The sequence below is a fragment of the Elgaria multicarinata genome, chromosome 2, assembly GCF_023053635.1.
Source record: "Elgaria multicarinata webbii isolate HBS135686 ecotype San Diego chromosome 2, rElgMul1.1.pri, whole genome shotgun sequence".
NCBI lineage: Eukaryota > Metazoa > Chordata > Lepidosauria > Squamata > Anguidae > Elgaria > Elgaria multicarinata.
The window spans coordinates 93269554-93294107 of NC_086172.1; the positions used below are offsets into that span (position 1 = coordinate 93269554).

General features: G+C 38.3%; 1 protein-coding gene across 2 annotated transcripts in view; it reads right to left on the reverse strand.

Moving 5' to 3' along the window:
- NUCB2 (nucleobindin 2) overlaps positions 1-24554 on the reverse strand; it is a 41517-nt gene that overhangs the window by 14001 nt on the left and 2962 nt on the right. For both annotated transcript variants that reach the window (XM_063117215.1, XM_063117214.1), the window contains exons 2-8: positions 13326-13469; positions 11778-11885; positions 10603-10729; positions 7598-7701; positions 5711-5896; positions 4779-4869; positions 3151-3209 (exon numbers count right to left, since the gene is read on the reverse strand). In XM_063117215.1, the coding sequence (XP_062973285.1) occupies positions 3151-3209; positions 4779-4869; positions 5711-5896; positions 7598-7701; positions 10603-10729; positions 11778-11885; positions 13326-13469 (819 nt within the window). The remainder of the gene's footprint in view (positions 1-3150; positions 3210-4778; positions 4870-5710; positions 5897-7597; positions 7702-10602; positions 10730-11777; positions 11886-13325; positions 13470-24554) is intronic.

A 24554-nucleotide genomic window follows, 5' to 3' on the forward strand; every position in this document is an offset into this window, starting at 1 on the left:
CACACAGTGGCCAACCAGCTATCGACCAGGGACCAACAAAGCAGGACGTAGTGCAACAGCCCCCTCCCACCCATGTTCCACAGCAACTGTTGCACTCAGGCTTACTGCTTTGAATATTGGAGGTAGCACACAATCATCAGGGCTAGTAGCCATTGACAGCCTTCTCCTTCAGGAATTTATCCAACCCCCTTTTAAAGTCATCCAAATTGGTGGGCATTACTACATTTTGTGGTAGTGAATTCCATAATTTAACTATTGGGTGTGTGAAAAAGTGCTTCCTTTTATGTGTCCTGAATCTCCCATCAATCAGCTTCATGGGATGACCCCAGGTTCTAGTATTTGAGGGAGAAAAATGTCTCCTTATCCACATTCTCCACACCATGCCTAATTTTGTATACCTCTATCATGTCTCCCCTTAGCCTCCTTTTTTCCAAGTTAAATAATAACAGTTGTTGTAACTCTCCCTCATAGGGGAGATGCTCCAGCTCCTTAATCATTTTTGTTGCCCTTTTCTGCACTTTTTCCAGCTCTACAATATCTTTTTTTTAGGTGTGGTGACCAGAACTGTACACACCATAGATTTGTATAAAGGCAGTATGATACCGGCAATTTTATTCTCAATTCCTTTTCTTATAATGCCTCACATGGAGTTTGCCTTCTTTACAGTGGTCGCACACTGAAAGCTCTATCACACCTACACCTTTGCCCTGCTTTGCCACTTATTTCCTTATTTTTCTTCCATAGCGTGTGAAAGCCTGAGGCGCTTTGATATTTCACCTGTGCGCTTTGATATTTCAATCGTCCTTACACCTCTCCGCCCGTTGATCTCCTTTGTACCTCCCCCTTCAGTTTATTGGTTGTTGGTACTTGGAGAACTCCCCCTCCATTAATCTCTTCACTGGCTACCAATTAGTTTCCGGGCGAAGTATAAAGTGTTGGTTATCACCTTTAAAGCCCTACATGGTTGGGGTTCAGGCTACCTGCGGGATCGCCTTCTCCCGTACAATCTGCCCCGCATACACAGGTCCTCTGGGAAGAATTTACTCCAGCCAACAAAAACAAGGCTGCCAACTATTACCCAGAGGACCTTTTCTTCTGCCGCTCCCAGTTTGTGGAATGGCTTGCTGGAAGAGATTCGTCAACTTAACAGTTTTCCAGAATTTAAGAAAACCAGAAAGACTGATCTTTTCCGGCAGGCCTACCCAGTTGAATTTTAAGATGCCTTTTTTAATGGAGTGCTGCTTTTAATGATGCACTGGTTTTAAATGTTTGAATTAGTTGTATATATTTTATGTTTTTATTTGTGTTGTACCCCGCCTTGATCCAGAGGGAGAGGCGGGTAACAAATAAAATTATTATTATTATTATTATTATTATTATTATTATTATTATTAATTTAGTGGGTCTTACTTCCTAATAAACACGCAGAGGAGTGGGCTGTTGGCAGAAGTCTCAACCAGTGCTTAAGAGCACAAACTGATTCATGTTTGGGGAAGGGAGGAACCTACAAGTTTTCAACGAAGTTGCAAGACTTTTTTCCTGTTTCAGCTTACATAGGATCACGCCCTAACTGCCTGCATATTTGCTCGGAAGGAAGTGCTGCTGATTAAGGCTGCAGTTCTATTTCACACTAATTGGGGAGTAAGCCCATTGAACCCAATGGAGTATTATTATTATCACCATCATAATTTTTATTATTACTACTTTTGAGTAGGCCATGCATAGGATTGCATTTGTTACAGTGCAATCCTACACATGTCAATTCATAAGGAACTTTTCCCTGTCGTGGACTTCTTGTGTACTGTTCTTCACCCTTTTCCCCCTTTTCCTCTCCTGGGAGCACCCCTCCACTACTTGTGTACCGTTCTTCCCCCTTTTCCTCTCCTGCAACACAGTTTTGTCAGCAATACCGCCCCTTTAGCACACGCCCACAAAACATTGTATTGAAGTAAAGCAGTGTCTTTTCAATTTACCAAAAGAACTGGACTTTACCAGCACCAAAAACCAGCAAGATCAGGACAACACCATGTGATTCTTCAACATGCAACTTGACAGTGGGCTATAACGCTGGTGTGATGGAGCCCTGATTTGACATTTTCATCGAGCTGTCCACCACAACCCCAAGATCTTTCTTGTTCAGGCACTGCCAGCCCAGATCACATCAGGTTATACTTGAAGTTGGGTGTTTTTTTGCCCCATTGTGCACCACCTTACACTTGCTTACATTGAACTGCATCTGCCATTTGGATGCCCACTGTCCCAGCTTGGAGAAATCCCTCTGGAGTTCTTCACAATCCCTTTGTTTTAAAAACCTTAAATAATTTGGTGTCATCAGCAAACTTGGCCACTTCATTGCTCACTACTAATTCCAGATCATTTATGAACAAGTTGAAAAGAATTGGTCCCAATACCGATCCCTATGGGACCCCACTATTTACTTCACTCCATTGAAAGAATTTACCATTTATTCCTACTCTATGCTTTCTGTTCTTTAACCAGTTACTGATCCATAAGAAGACATCTCCTCTTATTCCATGACTGCTAAGTTTGTTCAGGAGTCTTTGGTGAGGGACTCTTTTGGAAGTCCAAGTAAATCAATGCATTAGTTCTTGGTAGTATGCTTTGTATCACTGTTCCTGAATCTTTGGGATATCCCACATAGAAAGACTATTAAGTAGTACGGTACTACTAAAAGTATTCATTCCTGAAAAAAAGAATTCATAACTTATTCTTTGATTATACTGAATTTACTGTAAATATCAGAAACTTGGTGAATGATTACCAGTGATACTTAATGTTTTTCTGATGTTTACCATAATAAATATTATATACTGTCCTTAATTCTCTCTCTACCTCTGTTATGCTGCTTCCTTGCTCTAAAGTATATTGCTTTTTCTTAGATAAGGTACATTGTCTTTTATATATTTAGCTTTGAACACCTCTTGATGGAACAGAGAAATTGAACTATTGTTGCCATTTTGATTTACAGGGACAGAATTTTAAGGAAGAGTTTCAGGCTGATGCAAATACTCATTAAACAGGCTTAAGACACCACAGTCCCATTTCAGCTGCCCACTGATATAGCATGTTCATGTAATGTGCCTCAAGGGAATAGAATGATTCTGAAATATTCCAGTTACACATATTTACCTCTTTAGTAAACAAGGCTTCTAACTCCTGTTCATCCAGAAAACCATCACTATTGACATCTATAAAAGTAGAAGAATGTGTGTAAACATAGACTGCAGAAAAATTAGTACATTCATGAACAGGTCTAATCCATTGATAAAATCTTAACTTCCTAAACGTCTGCATCAATAATAATAATAATAATAATAATAATAATAATAATAATAATGGGCAGAGCATGGTACTGAGATTTTTCTATTTAACAATTGGCCAGAACTTTCACCTGATCATTGCTACAATCTGGTTTTTAGATTCAAGTTAAAATCTGTGCACTCCCTTTTCTTTAGCAAAGAAAACCTAGAGACTTTGAAAATCATGCTCTCCAAATTTCCCCTCTCTCATAATGCATACTGATTCCAATTTTAAAACTAGCTTGGTGAGAGATACCAAGCACAGAATAAATGGGGGAAAATGGATGTCTTTGGATTCTTAATCTTATTTGCCATCCATTCCTAAGAAGACAATCCCTGACAAATTTGATTGGTTAGCTACATCAAAAGGTACGTTTTTAAAAAGATTTCCACAGGGAGACAGAAATTCATATGTTGGCAAGCGTAGGAAACTATTCAACCAGTTTTACAGTGGATATATGAATTGTTTTTCCCTTTAGGTTTTGGGTGGGGTTTTAAAAAGCATCTCCTACATAGCACTGTAATTTTATATACTCATAAACTAAGCTGAAAAGTCAAACACCTTATTCAGAACATTAGAACAGGTAAAGAGTCTACCTACTCATTTAAAACAAAATCAAGATACACAGCCCAATCCGATACACATCTACTTGGAAGTAAGTCCAACTTTCTTCAATTTGACTTTCCCCCCAAGTATGCATACCTAGGGTTGTCTATCTACTTATCAAAAATCACTTCTGGTCTAATCAAAGGTGTGTTTTCTCCCACTGCAAGTTTTCTCCCACTGTTTTTAGCAATGCTAAGATGTTTGCATTATCATCAAAAACACTGTTCTCAATAGTCACTGTACTTATTTTGCATACATTTAAGCTTTAACATAACTGCATATATTTTTCTCTACACCTATCTTGTATTGGGACATATTTTCATATTTTGGGGTGGAAGATCCATTTTATCGTTGTCTCTAGCTTTTATTTATTCTGATATTTATTGTTATACTGTGTTGTTTTAATCTTTAGCTGCTTTAAGAGAGTTTTGTACATAGGAAGCTGCCTTATATAGAGTCAAGCCACTGGTCCACCTAGCCAGTGTTATTGTGACTGGCAGTGGTTCACCAAGGTTTCAGGCAGGATCCTTTCCCAGCCCTACTAGGAGATGCCAGGGATTGAACCTGGGACTTTCTACATCCGAAGCATATGCTCTATGGCCCCTCACCTACTTACCCTAAAAGGCAGCCTAAAATTGTTTTAAATAAAATGAATACAGACACTTGCTTACCAAGGATAACATTTCATGCATATGATGAAGTAGGCTCTAGTCCACAAAAGCAAATGTGCTAGGTCTTTAAAGTCCCAAAAGACCCTTTATTGTCATATGATGAAGGTATTCCTCAGCAAAGGCAATGGAAGAATATCACTCATGTTGGTTAATATGTGTAGTATATCTTATGCTTCTTACCATGCAACTTGAAAAAGGTCTTTGGATCAAATTCATTAGGGTCCAGCCCATCTGCCTCCTCCCACACCTCTTTCAGTTGGTCTTTGCTTCCCTGTAAGTTGACCATGAAGAACAAATGATTACACAGGCACTTCTTACAATCACATTCCGCTAAACCTTTATTACCTGTCTAAGATGGACTTCAAAATCAATAGCTTTGGTATAGAAATGCAATAAATAAAAAACAGTTTTTCACATACACACACACACACACACACACACACACACACAGAGAGAGAGGATTGGATCCAGAGTTCTGCTGAATGGGGCTCCCATCACAGGAAAAAAGGAGTGGTGATTTTCACCTAATTCCTCCTTTCTGTTGTTGCCCCCTTCTACTTTCCAAAACTCTGCTCTGGAAGTCTGGGATAATCCTCCAGAACAGCATAGAAGGTGGCACAGGAGAAGGAAGAATTGGCAGAAGTCACCTTCTTTTCCAGCTGGAGCCTTCACTGGACCTCAATCCTTATGCAAACACAGCAAGCCCTTCTGTTCACGGAAGGGTAAGTCTGGATGCAACCCATATAGTTTTAATCCGAAGTCTACTGAAGGAGATTATGCTTTGGGGGTGGTTGGAATTCAATGTCAACAGAAAAGGTTGTTCTGAAGATTTCAGTACAACCATACAAAGAGAAAGATTTTTTGAAGGAAGCACAGGATCCTGGTGCTGTATGGAAAATGTCTTAATTACAGAAGAAATAGCTGGTGCGAATCAGTTTTGTCGAACTAGTCGTGATGAAGTCAACAACAATAAAAGTCACCGTTGAGATCAAAAGCTAAACCAATTTTAAGTGCATTTAAAAAGTATATCCCTGTGTTATTCTTTATCCTCCATTTAACTTTTAAACCAATACATATTCGCTATATGGTATAGGTACAAACTGCGTCCTTACAGGATGGTTAACTTTGGGGTGATCACCATGCTTTTTCTTCATTTGCTCATACTTGGCTTCCTCTTGGTGTCTCTTTTCTTCATCCAGTGTTTTTAAATATTCTCTTCTTTCATGTTCTTTCAACATCTCATATTTCTTAAATTCCTCATGACGGGTCTTGTCATAATTTTCTAAGTCACTTGTGGCCTACAAATGAAAAAACAAATAAGGATTTGGTGCTTTCTGTAAAAAGGCCGAACACTGCACTACGAAACACAAATGACTCAGCCAAGCATAGTCTTCATGTCCATCTGCCCCAGCACTTGTTCTCCAGGATGTGTCCTAAGATGTAAACCCTAATCAGGCATTCTAAAATTGAGTATAGTAAATGTGTGAGGAGGAGGAGTACAATTTTTCCTCTCTGTACACCAAATTTCCCTCTCTGTACACTAAAGCTCAATTTCTGTCAGTCTAATCCTGCTTCTGTCTGTCTTTCTACACTGGTCCCCACCAACATTAATTCCTCCTGAAGAGAAAACTCAGCACCGTTGTCTTCCACTTTCTTTATTAAGGGAAGTGTGTGGCCTTGTATTAATAATACAAACTTTAGGCAGCAAAGTCTCCCTTGGGAAATTTCAGTCAGTTATCTGCTCACTAGGGGGAGCTAAACTCACTATTTCTTAGCCTATGTACTCTATTTGCAGAATAATAATAATGCTTGTTTATCTTAGGTTGTTGTAAAAATTACTGTGATAATTTATTTGCAGTGATCTGGATGCTCTAAAATGTTATAGAACTGCTAAGTGCTTATCTACAGTATATGTTTTTTCTCCTTTCAACTGTCCTCCCCAATTTGATTGATCAGGGCAAAGACCCATTTGGGATACTTTATTTATTTATTTCATTTATATACTGCCCCATAGCTGAAGTTCTCTGGGCGGTTTGCAAAAGTTAATAACAGTGAACATTAAAAACAAATATACAAAAATTCAAAACCATCAAAAGCATAAAAACACCAATATCCATTTAAGACAACTATTCTGGGGACAGTTACAACATATAACTAACAAAATGGTAATAGTAGTAGTAGTAGTAATCATAATGCAATAAGCTTGATTGGCAAATTAACTAATACTTTAGCTGACTGATTTGGGGCTATTTTGATTCTTCTGAGTTAATAAGAAAAAGCTATTAAAAATAGCCTCTCCTCCTAACACTGAGTTGCATTTTTTGTTTTTAAACTGTAAGGGTGCATGTTTAGATAGGAAAAAAGTCCTACAATTCCCAATGTTCCTCAGCTAGCATGGCTGCCAGGAATGCTGGGATAATTGGAACGTTTTTCTATGTAAACAAACCCTAAGCTTACAGTTTAAAATTGAAAAAGAACCATTATTGGGTTATTTAAAATTCATTTTATTGTGACATTTCAAGCATTAGTTTTTGATAAATGCAGATATAAATGTAATCAATTAATTGATTAAAAGACAGCTAAATGAGCAAATAAAATTATTTATTTAATTGACATGGTTTATCTACAGATATACACATTTAAAAGTTAAAGAAATCAGAGAAGAAAATGTATAGGAGAAATAGTTGGCATTGGACAAAAGAATGCTCAATTTAAAAGCTCTAGAAAAACCTAAGTCTGTTTATACTGGCATGAGAATGCAAGTCATGTGAGGTACTAAAAGAAAAATGAACAGACTGTTTTTAAATGCACATGAATACCTTCTGTGGCAGAATAATACATTATGGAGCCAAATGGGATTCTCAGACAATGGCTCCTGAGGTAACTCTGAAAGTTATTCAAAATGGAGGCAGGGGAAGGAGAAAAAGTGAGTTCCACTGTAGAAAAATACAGCAAAAAGAGCAAGCAAGCATCTGGGAAAATATTTGCTCAACACTTACAGCTCTGATTAGCATGTCTAAATCTTTAGCTTCAAAAGTGTGAGGGTTGTGGTGGTTCAGATGCTCAAACTGTTTGAGAAGAGCTTGATGGTCTATGCCAGAATCTAAAAACAACCCACACAAAAACAGAACTGTTGTAACGAAACTTATTCATAATATATACAATATATCAAACACTGTATGGAACTCAACGTATATTTTAAAACACAAAGCATTTTTTTAAAAAACGTTCATAACCTACAGCCCTCAGAGAGCCTTGGGAATGGGCTCAAACAAGGCAAAAAGATATTGATGCTCAAAAGGACACAAGGTTCAAGTGTTTAGGGACAATGCTAGGTGAAAATACTTCACTGTTAAGGTTAAGGTAGGAGACAGAGAATTCACATCTGTGAGGAGGGGCTGGAAGGAAGGAGTGTTGCTTGCTCCCTCTCTCTTAACTGTGGATAAGGGACTGAAAAAGACAGCCTTGAATGCTTTAGATTATAAATCAATTCAAGTTTGGAAGCAGTTCGAATTCTGCAAGGTTGAATGGGAGACTGCTTGGATGGGAAATAAGAGGAACATCCCACAGCCTTCTGAAATACAACATTATTCTCAAAAAGAGAAACTCCCACATAGCATATAGCCCTCATGTAGATCACCACATGTACATTTTGCTGCTTATAAATATAGTAAATATATCTAAAAACGCACACACCCAGGGCCAGCCCTCTCATGAGGCAGGGTGAAGCTCCTGCATCATGTAACAGAGTGGAGGAGCAGCAAATTGCGCCACTCCCCCGTCCCACTAGAAAGGCCCACCACCACCTCCTCCTCCTCCAGCAAGTGTTCTGGAGAGCCTTGCCAGCTGCTCCCTCACCATGGCATTTGCCATAATGAGAAAGCAACCAGCGAGACTCTCCAGAGAGGCCGCCCTCTGGAGAGCCAGTACAGATAATCTCCTGGGACATCCCTTCTCTCACCAGAGCCAGGCATTTCTTTGAAGAACCACACAGGTGGCTTACTCTGGTCATGTGACTTGGTGGAAAATGGGGTAGGGAATTGGATGCGGTAAAAGGAAGGGGGTGATGTGGGAAGGGGAACAGGGTTGGGGGCTACAATGAGGCAGCATGTGTACTCTTGCCTCAGGTAGTACGATTGCTTGCACAAGGGCTGCACACATCTACAGAGGGCTCTGGATATTGATAGCTACCTATACCAGAAGAATATCTAAAGATTATTAACTGCAGCCTAGAAAGAGGGCACTAGCCACTGCAAACCTGGAAATTAAATATAATTCCTGCCACTATCCAAACAGTTTGGTGTTTTGGTCTTCAAAAAGCCTGACTGTCCATCCCCCTGAAGCATAATTTACTGTGGATTGAAACATAAGCATTTAAAATGTTGTACCGAGCAGTAGCGAACAGGGTCATTTATCCATAGAACTGCCTTCCCCATCCTGGTGCCCTCCAGATGTGTTGGGACAGCAACTCCAATAATCCCCAGCTAGCATGGCTATGGGAGTTGCGGTCCCAACACATGTGCGAGGATGCCAGGTTTGCAAAGACTGCCATATATCATCTTGCGAAGTGTTTTCTCCTTCCATCCTCTGGGCAGTATCCAATACTGCTGCACTTCTGAATCAGTTGTGCAAATGGATGCTCCGCTAGCACATCAGAGAGCGAGAAGTTCAAAATTCAACCCCAGAAACAAGTGGAAATACTGAGTAACCCCTTCTGAAAATAAGCATTTCTGCTTGTTTTGGGATAATTTTCTTTGCTCCCCATTGACCTAGTGGTGGGTCCCATGTGTAGACTTTGATACAGCCCTCTATGTGCTACACTTTTATGAGAGAACTGTGGCAACAGAAAAGCATTTCTGTATCAATTATTTTTTAAAAATTGATACCATCTTTATAAGTACAGCAGCTGCAAACAATAGATGCTACTTTGCAAAATATATTGTATCCTATTAGACATAATGTCCACTGATTTTCTGATTTTTGCTGTTGTTGTTCTGGATTCCCTCCCCCCTCCAAGTTGGAGCCAATAAAAATGTCTAATCTGTATAATGAAGTCTTACTATAAGACAATGGGCCCATTCAGAAGACACCTTAAATGATGGCTTTAACCATGGTGAATAAGGCTCTTTGCTTTATTCACCATAGTTAAAACTGTGGTTTAAGGTGTCTTCTGAACACAGCCCAGCTTTCTGACTTAACCATCATGGTTAAAGCCATGATTTAAGGTATCTTCTGAACAGGGCCAATGTTCAGCTTACCACTTAAAATATATTCTCATAGTTAAGCATGTTACGTGGCAGGAAATATTTGATAGCCCATATTTTAGGTAACATAGTTTCAAGAGAAATTGAATCCTGCACTTAAACAGAATTCATCTGTGCTTTAATCATTTTGAAAAAATGTTAAGAGTTTTAAATTGGGGGAAAGCTGCTAGTACATGATTTTTAAAAAAGTGAAATCCTGGTAGTATTAATGTTTATTTTATTTTTACCTTGCATTCTCATAAATGAGAACTATTGAGCTATATTTTGTATTTAGATATTGTATAGGTTTTCAAAACCCTAGACAAATACGATTACACGTCATCAATAATTTAGTGTTTATATTTCAACCATGCTTGTTACTAGTCCTCAACAAGGAAAGTGAAATTTGCTAGACTCAGAGAAATGAATGAAAAGCCACCAAAAGTATTTGAGGATATTAAAATGGAAATCCTAATCAGCTTCTCTCTTTACTTTAACATGACACAATTCCAGATGTGTCTACTGTTTCCTCAGAGCTAGTCTGTCTTGTTCTCCCTGATTTCTAAACAGGACAGGAATGTGTAGGTACAAGAATGTGTAATGAGGTCAAGTGAAACACAGTAACACTTACAAGATTATATCTCACTGTAATCTCTGCTGTTGATGTAAACAAGGGAAACACTGAAACATTATTGTTTACATCTGATCTATAACTGCTGCCCAGTCAACTCTTGGTCATTTTTTTTCTCTTGTGTTCTTACCATGAAATGCATCAATCTTGGCTTTAATTAACATCCGTAATCTTGCAACCTCTTGCCTTTTCAGTTCATCCAGCCTTGTTCTCACATGATGGCTAACTAAGTCTAGCTCTTTGCTTAGCTTTCCGCTCTGTCAACAAAAACAAGCAAAGGATTAATAAAGATATTCACAATTACTTTTCTATGAAGTAACTACATCAGTGCTGTACTACCATGTGCTCAGGGTATTCAGACACAAATGCTGAAGTATTTTTTTAATTTCACAAGTGACATATTAACTACTGGAAAGTAATATCAGCCACTTTTATCATGGAAATAGAAACCACAGTCTAAAATCCTCAGAATCTAAAATCCTCATGCTCCAAATACAATAAGCAAACTAGATAAGGCTCCAATCCAAAGCGAGCAGGGTGTTGACAGAAAGTTCTTTTGCATGGAAGGGCTTCTTTTTTCACTTGAGGGTCAAGGAAGGGCAAGAATCTGACTCAAAAAACAGAGTTAAAGGCTGTAAGTATCTCCTTGACTCTTACAAACACCCTTCTTGCTTATTTTAGGCACTAAATCAAGGCACTGATTGCTTTCCAGTTTCACCAACTTCTATGGAAACAAAAAGCATGCAATTCAGGATCAATATATAATGTTGTTTCCAATTCTGAATTCTGTGTGCTTGTGTGACTCACTCTCTCTCTCTCTCTCCTGCCACCTGGACATACAGGCACATTGTTCTGCAGTTCTCTCTGTAATGCTAGAGAACTACTGTTTACTCTACCTGAGGAATGAGCTGTGCTGATTTAGCTGCAAAAGATGTGGATCCATATTCAAAACAACGGCTTCTTGCTGGCACGATGAACTGCCCTGCACTATCTGTCTCAGTGCAATTTAGAGCAATTTAGACCTGGTTTGGATTTCAGAAGACAGACTTCAGGGTAAGAATTTTATGAACAAATTGTGTATCAATATCAGGAGTTAATCCATGGATCAAAATAATTATCTCTCATCTTCAATTATTCCGTTTCTGTGTGAGCCCTACAAGTTGTATGCTCAAGCGCTTAAAGTACCATTAGCTTCAATGCAATAGATTAAGCATGTACATAGCTCTCCCAAATCTTGTTGAGCAAGATTTCACCATCCTTAACTTTTCCCTTCATTAAGATCTCTCTGCTGGTCATTGTACATACCTTTATTTCTTCCATATCTGCTGTCTGGAGCTTCTCTCTGAAATGTTTGTCTGTCTCCAGAACATCTATCACTTGCCTGAGGTAAGCATCATAATAAAGCCCGGTATCCTTCAGAAAAATAAATACTAGTTTAGTAAAGGAGCATGGAAGAGAAGTGTTTCTTTTTTCCATAAAGATGTTCGAGTATTTTTATTTATTTATTTATTTATTTATTTATTTAAAACATTTGTATCCCACCCTATATCACGAGGATCTCAGGGCGGAATACAGATAAAATCATACAATATAAACAATAAATACACACAGCTAAAAACAAATTAAACCATTAATCAAATATGATGAGATCCTTAGCCTAAATATGATTTTAAGCCCTAACGGTCAGCCCTAACAATTTTTTTATTATTATTCAGTGTTGAAGATGATTTTTTTTTACATTGGAAGAATCAGCCATAAATACACACATCCTATGGGGGACTCACTTCTATTTGAACCATCTTTTTTTGGATTTAACTGGCCTATTCTGAGAAGCCGTTTCTAAAGAGAAGAAAAGACTCTGCAACATAGAAGAGAAATACAATAGAGGTTATACGGTAATAATAGGGTGACCATATGAAAAGGAGGACAGGGCTCCTGTATCTTTAACAGTAAAGTGGAAAAAGGAATTTCAGCAGATGTCAATTAAATAGAGTGGAATTCCCTCTTCATCACAGCAGTTAAAGCTACACTAGCTATAGTATAATGGCCAGATACAAAAGAGGGCAGGGCTTCTGCAGCTTTAACTGTTGTGATGAAGAGGGAATTTCACCCTCTTCAATTGACACCTGCTGAAATTCCCTTTTCTATATTACTGTTAAAGATACAGGAGCCCTGTCCTCCTTTTCATATGGTCACCCTAGGTAATAAGGCACATGTAATTCTTCCCCTAGTTTCCCTTCCTCTGTTTTTCCACTTTGAGAAAACAGCTAATTTTAGGGGCCAAACTAAATAGATGCTGAGTCCAAATCTTCCACGTTTTTTCTTAAAAGTTAAAGGTAATTGTGGGGACTTAAATAGGGTTGGGGGCCTGGTGTTAGGGGAGAGTGTTAACACCTTTTCTCTGTATCATACATGTAACCGTATGGTTTCCCCCAAGGGGAAATAGCAGCTTTGGAAGGGTACAATTTAAATTAGGGAAGTCATATGAATGATATGTTTAAACATTTCCTATTTGCTGACGGTGAACCAGAAGATTGGCTTCAGCTATCGGAAAACATGCAACAAGTCATATGTTTCTCCTGACACCAAGTCAATACCCCTGTGACGATTTCAGAAGTGGAAGTTAGCCAAGAGTGATCAGCCAACCTTCATCCTACTGAAACCAGTAATCAGGAGAAGCTCTGGCTGCTTGGGATCAGGAAGAGACTATAGCCTGCCCAACTCCCACAATGGGCTAACCACTTGTTTTTAAGAATCATCATCATCTCATCAGTACTTTTATCAGTTATTATAAGTACTTTTCTTGATGAAAAATAAGTTACTAAGAAAATAATATTTAATTTAATGACTTACCGGATTATCTACATTTTGACTCTCTGCATGTTCCTTCTCTTGTACTTTTGTCTTGTCTATGTCTATAGGCACTGCTTCCAGTGTAATTACAAAAAAGGTCAGCAGCAAAACGCACTGTTGTAATAAAACAGTTTTCCATCTTGTCTGAAATGAAACAAAATATTTCTCTAAGCAGTTTTCAAATGTCACATTTTTCATCCACAGTACTCACAGGCTGATCCTATGACAAAAGTAATAATATTAGAAGAATGTGGAATCCCAGAAGCATGCCTGTGTCAATTTAGTAGCAGTTGAAGTTCATAATCCCTTATGGCATGATAGGATTTACTATCACTCTCCAGTGAATTAAAATTACAACATCTGAAGTGGGTCAAAAATGAAGAATTGGATTTACTAAATAGCATGATCACAACTTAAGACTGGTTCTAACTCTGACCACAGGTTTATATGTTTCTGATTAATAATTCAAGATATGAACACATGAAGTTGTCCTGAAGGACCGTCTCAGCATTAGCGGTCTTTTTCTGGGAGCCCCCAGTAAAGGAAATGAGGTGAGTGGCTACTAAGAAGAGGGCCTTTTCTGCTGTGGCACTCCAGTTGTGGAATGAGCTTCCCAGAGAGATTGGCCTGGTGCCTACATTGTGCTCCTTTGGGTGCCAGGTGAAGACCTTTTTATTTCCCCAGGCATTTTAGTTTTTTTTTAATGATGCACTGGTTTTAAATGTTTGAATTAGTTTTATGTACTTTATGGTGCTTTTAATTGTGTTATACACTGCCTCAATCCAGAGGGAGAGGTGGGTAACAAATAAATAAATAAATAAATAATAGTTATTATTATTATTATTTAGTTTCTGTTTTATATCTGGTGTTGTATTTTAAATCTTTGCACTGATGCTAGCTTCTATTGGGTTGTTATTTTTATTGCTATAATGTAGTTTAAACTTTTATATTGTATTTTATGTCTTAATTGTTGTGAATAAATTAAATGTAATAAATACATAATTTAAAAATATGACTGATTGTGGCATCTACCATCACATTGTGAATTATTTTCATAGAATTTTTATGGTGCAGTACTTCTAGTCAACTGCACAACTATATTGTATGGCCCCTTTTAAAAATGAGGAACTGATGCTGAAAGACAGTAGTGATTTGGCCAAGACCATCCAGACAGTTGATGGCTGATCAGAATCCAAGTGTGCATCTATGTGAGTATGTGTATAAATATGCACAGAGATGCCAACAGCTGCAGTTTTTGGTTCATGATAATTATTGCTGACATGATATTGTGAAAGCCCAGCCATGAGAATGCTAAGAAGCAATCAGGTGCCAAAAACCAATGTACCCAAGTGCTGTTTATATGGAATTAGCTACGTTCCAGCAAAGAGAGTGATGTTAAAAAGAAAGGCTAGATCCTGTATACCTATGAAACAGTCTAATCTACAACTCTTTTTAACCAAGCGATTGAAGCCAAACCTAGTTTATAGGTCAGTCCTCAAAAAAGTTTGTGCTGGCACAACGGTGTGTGTGGCAGGCAGTGCAGAAGGATGCCAAGTTAAGCTGCACTAGCTGTCTCAGCCTTCAGCTGGAAAAGATCTATTAAATCCAAGCATGTTGGCTTACCTGGACTCTGGATCCACCTACCCCTATTCCTACTGCAATGATTTACTCCCTAAGCAGTTCCAGGAGAAAAGCGAATCAGGTGTCAGAGAGAAAGCTTATCTGGTTTCTGTCTCATATGGACAGACAGCACTCCGTGCTGGCATAATTTTGTATCAAATACAAACTACTGATGTTTGTAGACCCTAATTGTTAATCTAATTGCTTATTCTAAATCATTGCATTCATACATTACAGATTGTTTTGTTATTATAATAAGACCTTAAAATCTTTCCAATAAAAGAAACCTTTGTGATACCAGTGTAACAATATGTTTCGTAATACTTCTTTGACAGTACGGTCAGTATTAAATGTTGGGTAGTAATAAAGAAGATCTTAGGGTCAAGCAGTCTGACAACATCTGGCTAGAGCTGAGTTTGCAGCCACAACTCATATTTCTAGTGCCACAGCTGAAGGATGTTTCCAGTGTTATTTGCCCCGGAAAGCTTTATTACAGGTCAGGTTATCTTTGGCTGCATTATGTTTTTAATCAAACCAACTCTCCGGGATGTACTGATTTATAGCTCTCCTCTAGTCATGGCCTACACTAATCTTGAGTGAAGGCATTTGCTTAGTGAATGTAAATCTTAATTCCTTCTGATCAGAAATATTAACAATGAGAAAGAACCAGATGGAACGCATGGAGGTGGGGTGAAGATGTTGAACCAGGGAATCCAGCATCTAGGCCCCAGTGCCATACTTCCTGCACTACCAGTTCTTCAGCGAGCCCGATAGGCAAAAATCTGGGGATCAAAGGTGCCATCTAGGTTCAGCGAGCCTGAACATTGTCAGATGACCACACAGGACAGCTGGGATCCCCTAGGCTCTATAAAGCTCTTGACTCAGAATCAGCTCCTCAGTCTGAACAACACATCAAGTGAGGACTTCTGGTACCATGCCTTGCCCTACACTAACTACACTCCTAACTCTGACCTCCTTATTTTTTTATTTTTAATATTTTGATATAGCTAAACATAAAAGTGCACCCCCCACCTCGGGATCTCATTCCTGTTTCCAGAAACTCATAGTTTCTTCTGTTGGTGGTTTCCCGCTTCCCTTAGAAAACTCAAATACTAAGAACTTTTTCCAAATTCCCTCAAAATCGTTCTTTTTTACTATACCTCTTTTCATTTTAATATTACATGTCAATTTATCATTAATAGCAATATCCCACACTTCTTTATACCATTCTTCAATACAATAATCTCCTTGTGTCTTCCAGTTCCTAGCTACGATTAACCTTGCAGCTGTCAGCAAATTCGTTATCAGTTCCTTAGTTTCTTTAGTACATTTAAGATCTTCTTGCAGTGAGAGTAATGCAATCCTTGGTGTGTCCTCTATTTTCATTCCAACAATCTGCTCAATCTCGGTGAACACCATCTTCCACAACTTTTGCACATATTTACAATCCCACCACATATGTAAATACATTCATTTTTCACCACAACCCCTCCAACAATCTGCTGAATGCTGATTATTAATCTTATTTAATCTAACCGGAGTTAGATACCACCTCCCTAAAATTTTATAATAATTCTCCTTTATTCTTACTGACATATTTCTCAACACTCTGTTTCCATAGTCCTTCCCAAGTCTGCTGTCCTATCTGTATCTTTAAATCTGTCTCCCATACCAATTTTCCTACACTATCCGACACTCCTTTCTCAGTTAATATATTATATAATTGACTCATTAACCCTTTTGTCCCTATATTTTGTCCCTTATCGCTTTCTTTTTTTTTTCAATTAATTGCTCAAACTTCGTCATCTCTCCACACTCTTCATTTTCTCTTACCCAATTTTTAGTCCATTGTTCCAATTGCCCATAGTTTAACCACGTTAATTTTATATCTTTCAAAACCTCCTCCATCTTCTCTCTTGTATTCATCCCTCTTAACCATTCTCTTAATTTCATTTTATTTTTCTCTATTAAAACTTTACTTAATCTATTCTTTAAATCTTCAGGAAAATTCTTTAACATTATCACCGGTGTTAAAAAGGAGCTGCTTGAGAGCAATTCCTTTTTATATTTGTTCCAAAGTTCCCAATGGAACTTCAGAAACAATTCTTCAAATTCTTTCAACTGCTGTTTAATTCTTTCCATCTTGTCAATAGGATCTTTAATAGTTATCAAAGTATCATCTGCAAACATATTCAGTTTAATTTTATTACTGCTACCTATCCTCTCTATCTCCCCATCCTCTCTTATTACATTTGCCAATAATTCCATAACCAATACAAACAGGACAGGCGAGAGTGGGCAACCTTGTCTTGTCCCTCTGGCTAGTCGTATCTTGAACTCTGACCCCCTTAGATCCTGAACTGCCGCTCCCAGAAGCTTACCTCTGGTCCAACTTCCTGTTTCTAGCCTTTGGGCAAAAAAAAAAAAAACAGCTTCCCTCAGTCTCAGCACTCAGCAAGTGTAGCAGACCACCATTCTCAACTCTGACACCATGTTATCTACCCTCTGACTCAGTGTTAACAAGAAAGGCAGCCCTGAAATTAAATTTCTGTACTGAGATCACTCCCTACTGATGAAAAAGGACACTAAGAACTTATTGTTATGGGTTAAGAAATCAAATCATGCCCTTCATCCCAATCCCGGGAGATAGGCAAATTTAAATAAATAATTGTTCTAATTTATAGGATGATAATCACTTCAATCTGAAACATATTTATATGGAAGAATAATCTACTGAACTAAGTAAGAATCTCTACATTTACTACTTCATGGTTGCCAGCTAGATAATTGCTGTATAATTCCTAAATTCTGCATGACACCTGGCAGTCAGCTGGCACTCGGATGTTTAGTAGTACAGGTAATCAGGAAGTTGGGTATTGTCAAAGAGATCACAACCTATTCTGCTGTATGATTACACCTTCCTGCTTCCATAATCATCACTGCCACTGCTCCCTTCTGCTTCTATCACTGCTACATGAACAGGTTTTGGCAGCGCTCAGCATCTATAGAATCAAAGAAGATAGAACTAGGACAATAGTATGGGCCAGCAGACTCAGATTCAGGTCAGAGACTCTTACCCACAGCCCCAAAAATGATTTGGTAAAGATCTTAATGAACCCATGATTTAGCTAGAGTTAAATTCACGTCTTCAGGCATAACCAGATGCAAAGGTCTCCTATGCCTTTAAAGACTACGCAGAAGACGGGATTTTGACAGGAACAATTTGTCATGCAGGATAAGAAAAACTCTTCTTGTTGAAATTCTGTTGTCAACAAAATTGTGTACAGGAGCCCTATCTTCCTCTGCATCCCAGAATTTTTGAGAATAGACCAATTTTTCCATTAAAGTGTAAAACAGGGTTCCTTCCTGAGCATATTTTAGCTACCCTGTTTCTTCAATTCTAAGATGCACTTTCCCCCCCCCCCCATATAAACATCTCTAAAAATGGGGTGAGTCTTAGAATCGCGGGTGTGTCTTGGGTTTTTTTTTTTCTGTTGGTGGTACTGAAATTAGTGTGCGTCTTACAATCGATGGCGGTATTACAAACATTAAAAAGGGATTATTTATCTAAAAGAGAAGTAAACTTTGCACATTGAAACTAAGACCCATTGTAGCAATCAAAGAATTACGTTCTACTGGCTTATAACATGGAGCTTTCAGCGGGGCAATAGCACTATAAAAGCCTCATCTGAAAGCACCCCAGCCTGCAGTGTTACTAGATCTCCTTCACTCTCATCTTAACCAAATACAAAGTTCTGGAGTTCGTTTCACACAGGGGGATAAACACAGATACAAACAGACAGCATGCTCCCACTTGAACAAGTTCCAGTCTGATTGTTAAAGCTAAGCCATTGTAAACTGGCAGTAATTAATGCTATATCTAGATAATAATAAGAGGATATGTGTCTTTCTGTCAGCATCATAATGACAAGGCTGTGAAACTTAGACACTTGAAACTTTGTATCTATACTAAGAGGACCATAGGGTATGCACCTCAGAACTATTTGGTTTTTAAAGCACATTAATTAATTTTAATTAATTTAAATGTGTCCATATGTTTGAAACCTGTTGTGCCACCTTCAGTCATTAGGTGGCAGACTTTCCTAACCACAGCATAGCTTTACAGTTGATAACAGTTTTAAGTCAGTGGTGAGGAATCCAAGAATTTGAATTATCAGACTGCTGTGTCTAGGGGAAAAAGTAGGCAGATTCCTCCTTCAGGGGCTGGGGCTAGAAGTGCCAGTGGCCTTGGCTTCAATCAGACAAGGCAGCACTGTGTACAACTCTAACAGCTGGGTAACACTGCTTGAAAGTTTCACTATATAGAACGAATGGCTATTCCAACCCTTGCAAAGCTGGGTCTGTTTGCTAATGAATGAATATGCAGTTAAGTCTGTGGTTGTGTCCTTTGCAGAGATCAATATTTTATAAGCAAACTGCTAGAAGTACATTGAACGATCTTAAAAATTAAGCACACACAAATTATTAGGGGTTCACTTTCTGGAAAAACAACCTATAATAGCATGATAAACATGTCACCGGATACAAAAGTGGCATGCCCTAAGATTCAATGTGCCAGCACTTCGTGTACAAGAGCTATTGAATGAGTCAGACTTTGAACTCAGACAAGCATTAACATGAGTCACAACTCTGATGTGCAAGAGTAGTGAGTCCAGCTGATGCAAGATTCAGTAATGATAGCGAGCAAAAGAAGAAAATTTGCCCTTTTACATTTCCCCTTTCAACATAAGTATTAGCCATGTACCCAGAAGCATGTGTGTTTGTACCCAGAAGCATGTGTGTTTGTAATATCCTGCAGGATGTCTAAGAATCCACACACAGCCCCCCCCAATTATTCTAGAAACCACTAGTAAATCAGCAACTCCCTTCTCAGCTATACAGGACTAAGTTAACTTGCCTCCCTCATATATTCCATCAGTTAGGTATAGTAATCAACATAATAAAGGGTAGTCATTGTGCCTTTGTCTGGGTCCTGTACAGACCAGTTTGGTGAGCTATGGGGCAGATCGCTGATATCAAGATAAGAAGTTTTGATTGATCAGCCACAGGCATCTCCAGTTAAAGTGAATTAGAACAGACCATAGGATGGAGCTGCCAGTCAGAGTAAACGGTACTGGGATAGATAATTTAAAGGTCAGACATAAAGCAACTCCATCTGTTCAAGTTTAAAAGCTAAACACCTTGGAGAAAAAAATTTAAACTGTTATGATAGCCAGTTCTAATTCATTATTAAAGTATTATTTTTAATTTTAATTTGCTACCCTTCAACATGAACATTCACTGGGTACCTCAAAATAATAAAATACACAATGGAAGTAAACATAATAAATAATAACAAATTCAAAAAAAGTTTCTCAATTATCTTCATCAGCAGGCCCACACACAATACCTTGCAGTAATCAAATTTGGAGGTTAGCAGGGCATGGAAACTGTGGCTATCTATAACACAGAATGGGCTAAAGCTGGTGCATCAGCCTCAGCTTGTGAAAGCATTCCCAGCCACTAACATCACTAAAGCTTCCAGTGACAAAACTGGCTCTAGAAACATACTCTTGGACTGTACACCTGATTGTTAATGGGAAGTGTAACCCTATCCAGAACAGGTTGAATTTAACCTCCATGGTTAGATGACCCATCTACCAACAGTACCTCCATCTTCTCTGGATTGAGCTTGAGTTTAATGGCCTTCATCCAGCCAATTACTAACCCTAAGTATCAGTTCAGCACATCCATTTTTAAAAGCATGGGACACAAGATAGAACCTGGAAGAATCTGCAACATAATTGCCACAGAACCAAACAGAAATTTCCCAGCACCACCTTCCAGAACCAACCCTCCAAACAGACACAGACTTAATGAAGCACAGTGCCTCCAATTCCCAACCCAGAAAGGCTATCCAGCAGGGTATCATGGTTATGGTACTGATGGCTGCCATGAGATCCAAGAGAATGAACTGCCCATGTGCCTTTCCCACACTGCCCATGTGCCTTTTCCCATCACAAGGCATTCATCAGGGTAAGCAAAACAGTCTCTCTACCAAAGCTCAGACTGAAATGGTCCAGAAAATATTTTTTTTAAATAAAATAAGGCCAATTAACTGCGAACAACATTATCAATTATCATCCTATTACCTGCATAAGCTTCCTTGATATGGCAACTCTGGAAATATACAATCAGTTAAAATATTTTAGCATTTAAAGTCTTCACTGATGAGTACAGCATTCATAAGAAATCTCTGCATATTATATGTAGGTTAACCAAGTAATCACTTAATATTTGCAGTCATCATGTGATAAGCACACTTGTATAGCTAACAACGCAATCTTAGGCACTTTTTCTCAAAAGTAATCCCACTAATGGACTTACTGCCTAGCAAGTGAAGTGTGCTTCGGATTGCAGCCTTATGCAGCCTTATGGAGGACATGTTAGGAACCAGAATGTTTAGGATAGCATTCACACACTTTTTGAGGGTTCATATCAAGTAGCAATTAATGCTACATTGATTAAATATGTCTAATAGGATTTTCTGTACCACACTCAGTGACATTGCACAGCACATTTTCGTTTAAGTTAAATATCCATGCACGCAACCTTCTTTATTCCTTCTTGGGGAAATGGCTAGGATAACCAGGTGCAAAGGAGGGGCAGGAATGCTGTTCCTTTAATAAGCCACCAAGCAGATGGAATTTTTGGCTGGCATAGCTTGGCAGACGGGGTGAGAAAAACTGCACCTTTATACCTTTAATATTGCAGGTGCACCTTTTCTCACCCCTGCCTGCCAAGCTATGCCTGCCAAAAAGTCCATCTCCTATGCAGAGATTAAATTTACAGCACAGCAGTCTTGCCCTCCTTTGCATCTAGCCATCTCAGGAATGACTGAGCATTAGAGAAAGACAAGAGCCACCACTGTCCTAAACAGGATTATCACAATATATAACATTGCATAGCAATTTAATCTGCATTATTTACTTATACCTCATCACATAATAGTGAATGAATAGCAAAAGGAAAAACAGACATTATTTTTGAATGATGTGGCCAACAGTTCAGTCAAAATAATCTAAGTTCCAGTCTTCAGTCTTCAAATGGCAAAAAATGTGCGTTATTTATTGAAAAACATTTTTTAAAAAGACTACAAAAGATTCATCAGAAATAGTCACCTACATGTATTTGCAGTTTTATTATTTATTTATTTATTTATTTATTACATTTATATCCTGTCTTTTTTCCTCCAAGGAACCCAGGGTGACGTACCTAATTCTTCTCCTCATCCCCCATTTTATCCTCACAATAACCCTGTGAAGTAGGTAGGCTGAGAGTCTGTGATTGGCCCAAAGTCACCCAGTGAGCTTCCACGGCCAAGTGGAGATGAGAACCCAGATCTCCTGACTCCCAGTCCAATGTTTTAGCCACTACACTACACAGGTTATGTAACATGTCATACCTTACTAAAGCAGCAGAGTACATAAATGGTATAGACATTTCTTGTGTAAATATGGATGGCATTATGAAATTTATTTTTTCCCAACTCATACATGTTTTAAATTGTTCTAAATAGCCAACTTTTATCTGTTGAAACTAGCTGGGTCTTCATGAAGCACCCAACAAAATAAGGACTATATTTTAATGTTACAAAGCAATAATAGCACAAAGCCATATTTAAACACACCACTAAAAATATAACTTGCATCCTTTCTTATTTTATTTAATAAAGTATGGGCATTTTATTACATTCTGTCAACTCCTACCACATTAGTTTCTGGAACAAGGAGGTTTTGCGCATATAACACCGATTCCTGCCTGCTTGCATTGGCTGCCTATATGTTTCCGAGCCCAATTCAAGGTGCTGGTTTTAACCTATAAAGCCCTACATGGCTTGGGACCGCAATACCTGATGGAACGCCTCTCCTGACATGAACCTACCCGTACACTGCGCTCAACATCGAAGGTCCTCCTCCGAGTGCCTACTCTGAGGGAAGCTCGGAAGGTGGCAACAAGGGAGAGGGCCTTTTTGGTGGTGGCCCCCCAACTGTGGAATGATCTCCCCAATGAGGCTTGCCTGGCACCAACACTGTTATCTTTCAGGCACCAGGTCAAGACTTTCCTCTTCTCCCAGGCATTTAATAGCATTTAACAACGCTAAGTTTGTTTTTAACGGACCCCAGAACTGTTGTTTTTAAATGGATAATGTTGTTTTTATATTGTTGTCTATTTGTTTCTGATGGTTTTTTAAATTTTGTATACTTTTTTAATGTTTATTGTTCTTAACTGTTGTAAACCGCCCAGAGAGCTTCAGCTGTGGGGTGGTATATAAATGTAATAAATAAATAAATAAATACTATCTTTTCTTTCACATCTTGCTGCTGACTTTTGATAAAGATTCACAGAATTGATTCTGTGGAGGGATCCAACTGATCTTCTAATCTAACACCCTGTCCCACAACAGGATATCCTATTTCTAAAGTATCCCTGACATCTGACTGCCCAATATTCTTTCAAACTTACCCAAAAGAAAGATTCTGCAGCCCTTCTAGGAATAGTATTCCATTGCTGAATTACTGGAAGAGCCAGAATATTCTTCCTGTGTTTAGCCTGAACCTAATCCTCAGTATTAGTTTTAAAACATTGCTTCTTAACAAAACCTGAACAGAAATAGTGGATTTCAGATATTTGGACACTCTCAAAATATTTCACCTCAGGCTTCTTTACTCTAGATCCGTTACTTATTTCCAAAGACAAAAGTGTTGTAAGTCTCAGAAAGCAGTAAGAAAGTCTTGCTAAAGCCATTATTGACTATGTCGACATTAAGCCATCAAAATGTGGTTGGTGGTTGTGTTTTAAGTTATCTCAAATTTAACAGAACATTAATATCATTATTCCCTACAACAATGAAAACATACCATAAGAGCAACCTTAGCGTTCCCTAACATGGAATCCTCTGTATGTGTTGAACCACAACTTCCTTTATCCCCAGCAAGCATGTCCAAGGCTTCTTAGAAATATTCTAATTTTATTCATTTAATTCATGTTTATCTGGCCCATTCTTCAACAACCTCAAGGCAGCAAATATGGTCCTACTGCCATCCACATTTATAGTCAGCTTAACCTTCTTTGGTAGCTTTACACAGAAACGGATGTATACATCTTTTAAAATACCGTATTTCTTTGATTCTAAGACCCCATTGATTGTAAGACGCACACTAATTTCAGTACCACCAACAGAAAAAAAGCTTTGATTCTAAGAAATAATAAACGACCCGCGATTCTAAGACGCACCTTGTTTTTAGAGATGTTTATATGGGGAAAAGTGCATCTTAGAATCGAAGAAATACGGTAATTAAATAAAAATAATAGTGATTGGCCCAATGTCGCCCAATGACTCTCATGGCTGAGGGAGAATTTAAATCAAGGTCTTCTCAGTTGACATGCTATCCACTGTACCATGCCTTTATTCACTGATCAAACCATGAATAATAGTTATTTGTTCATACAGCACCATTAATTGTATTCAGTACCTTACAGTGTTTAATGGATACTGCACCCAAGGAAGCTACATCATAGCCATAAAAGAGGAAAGACCACAAAGGA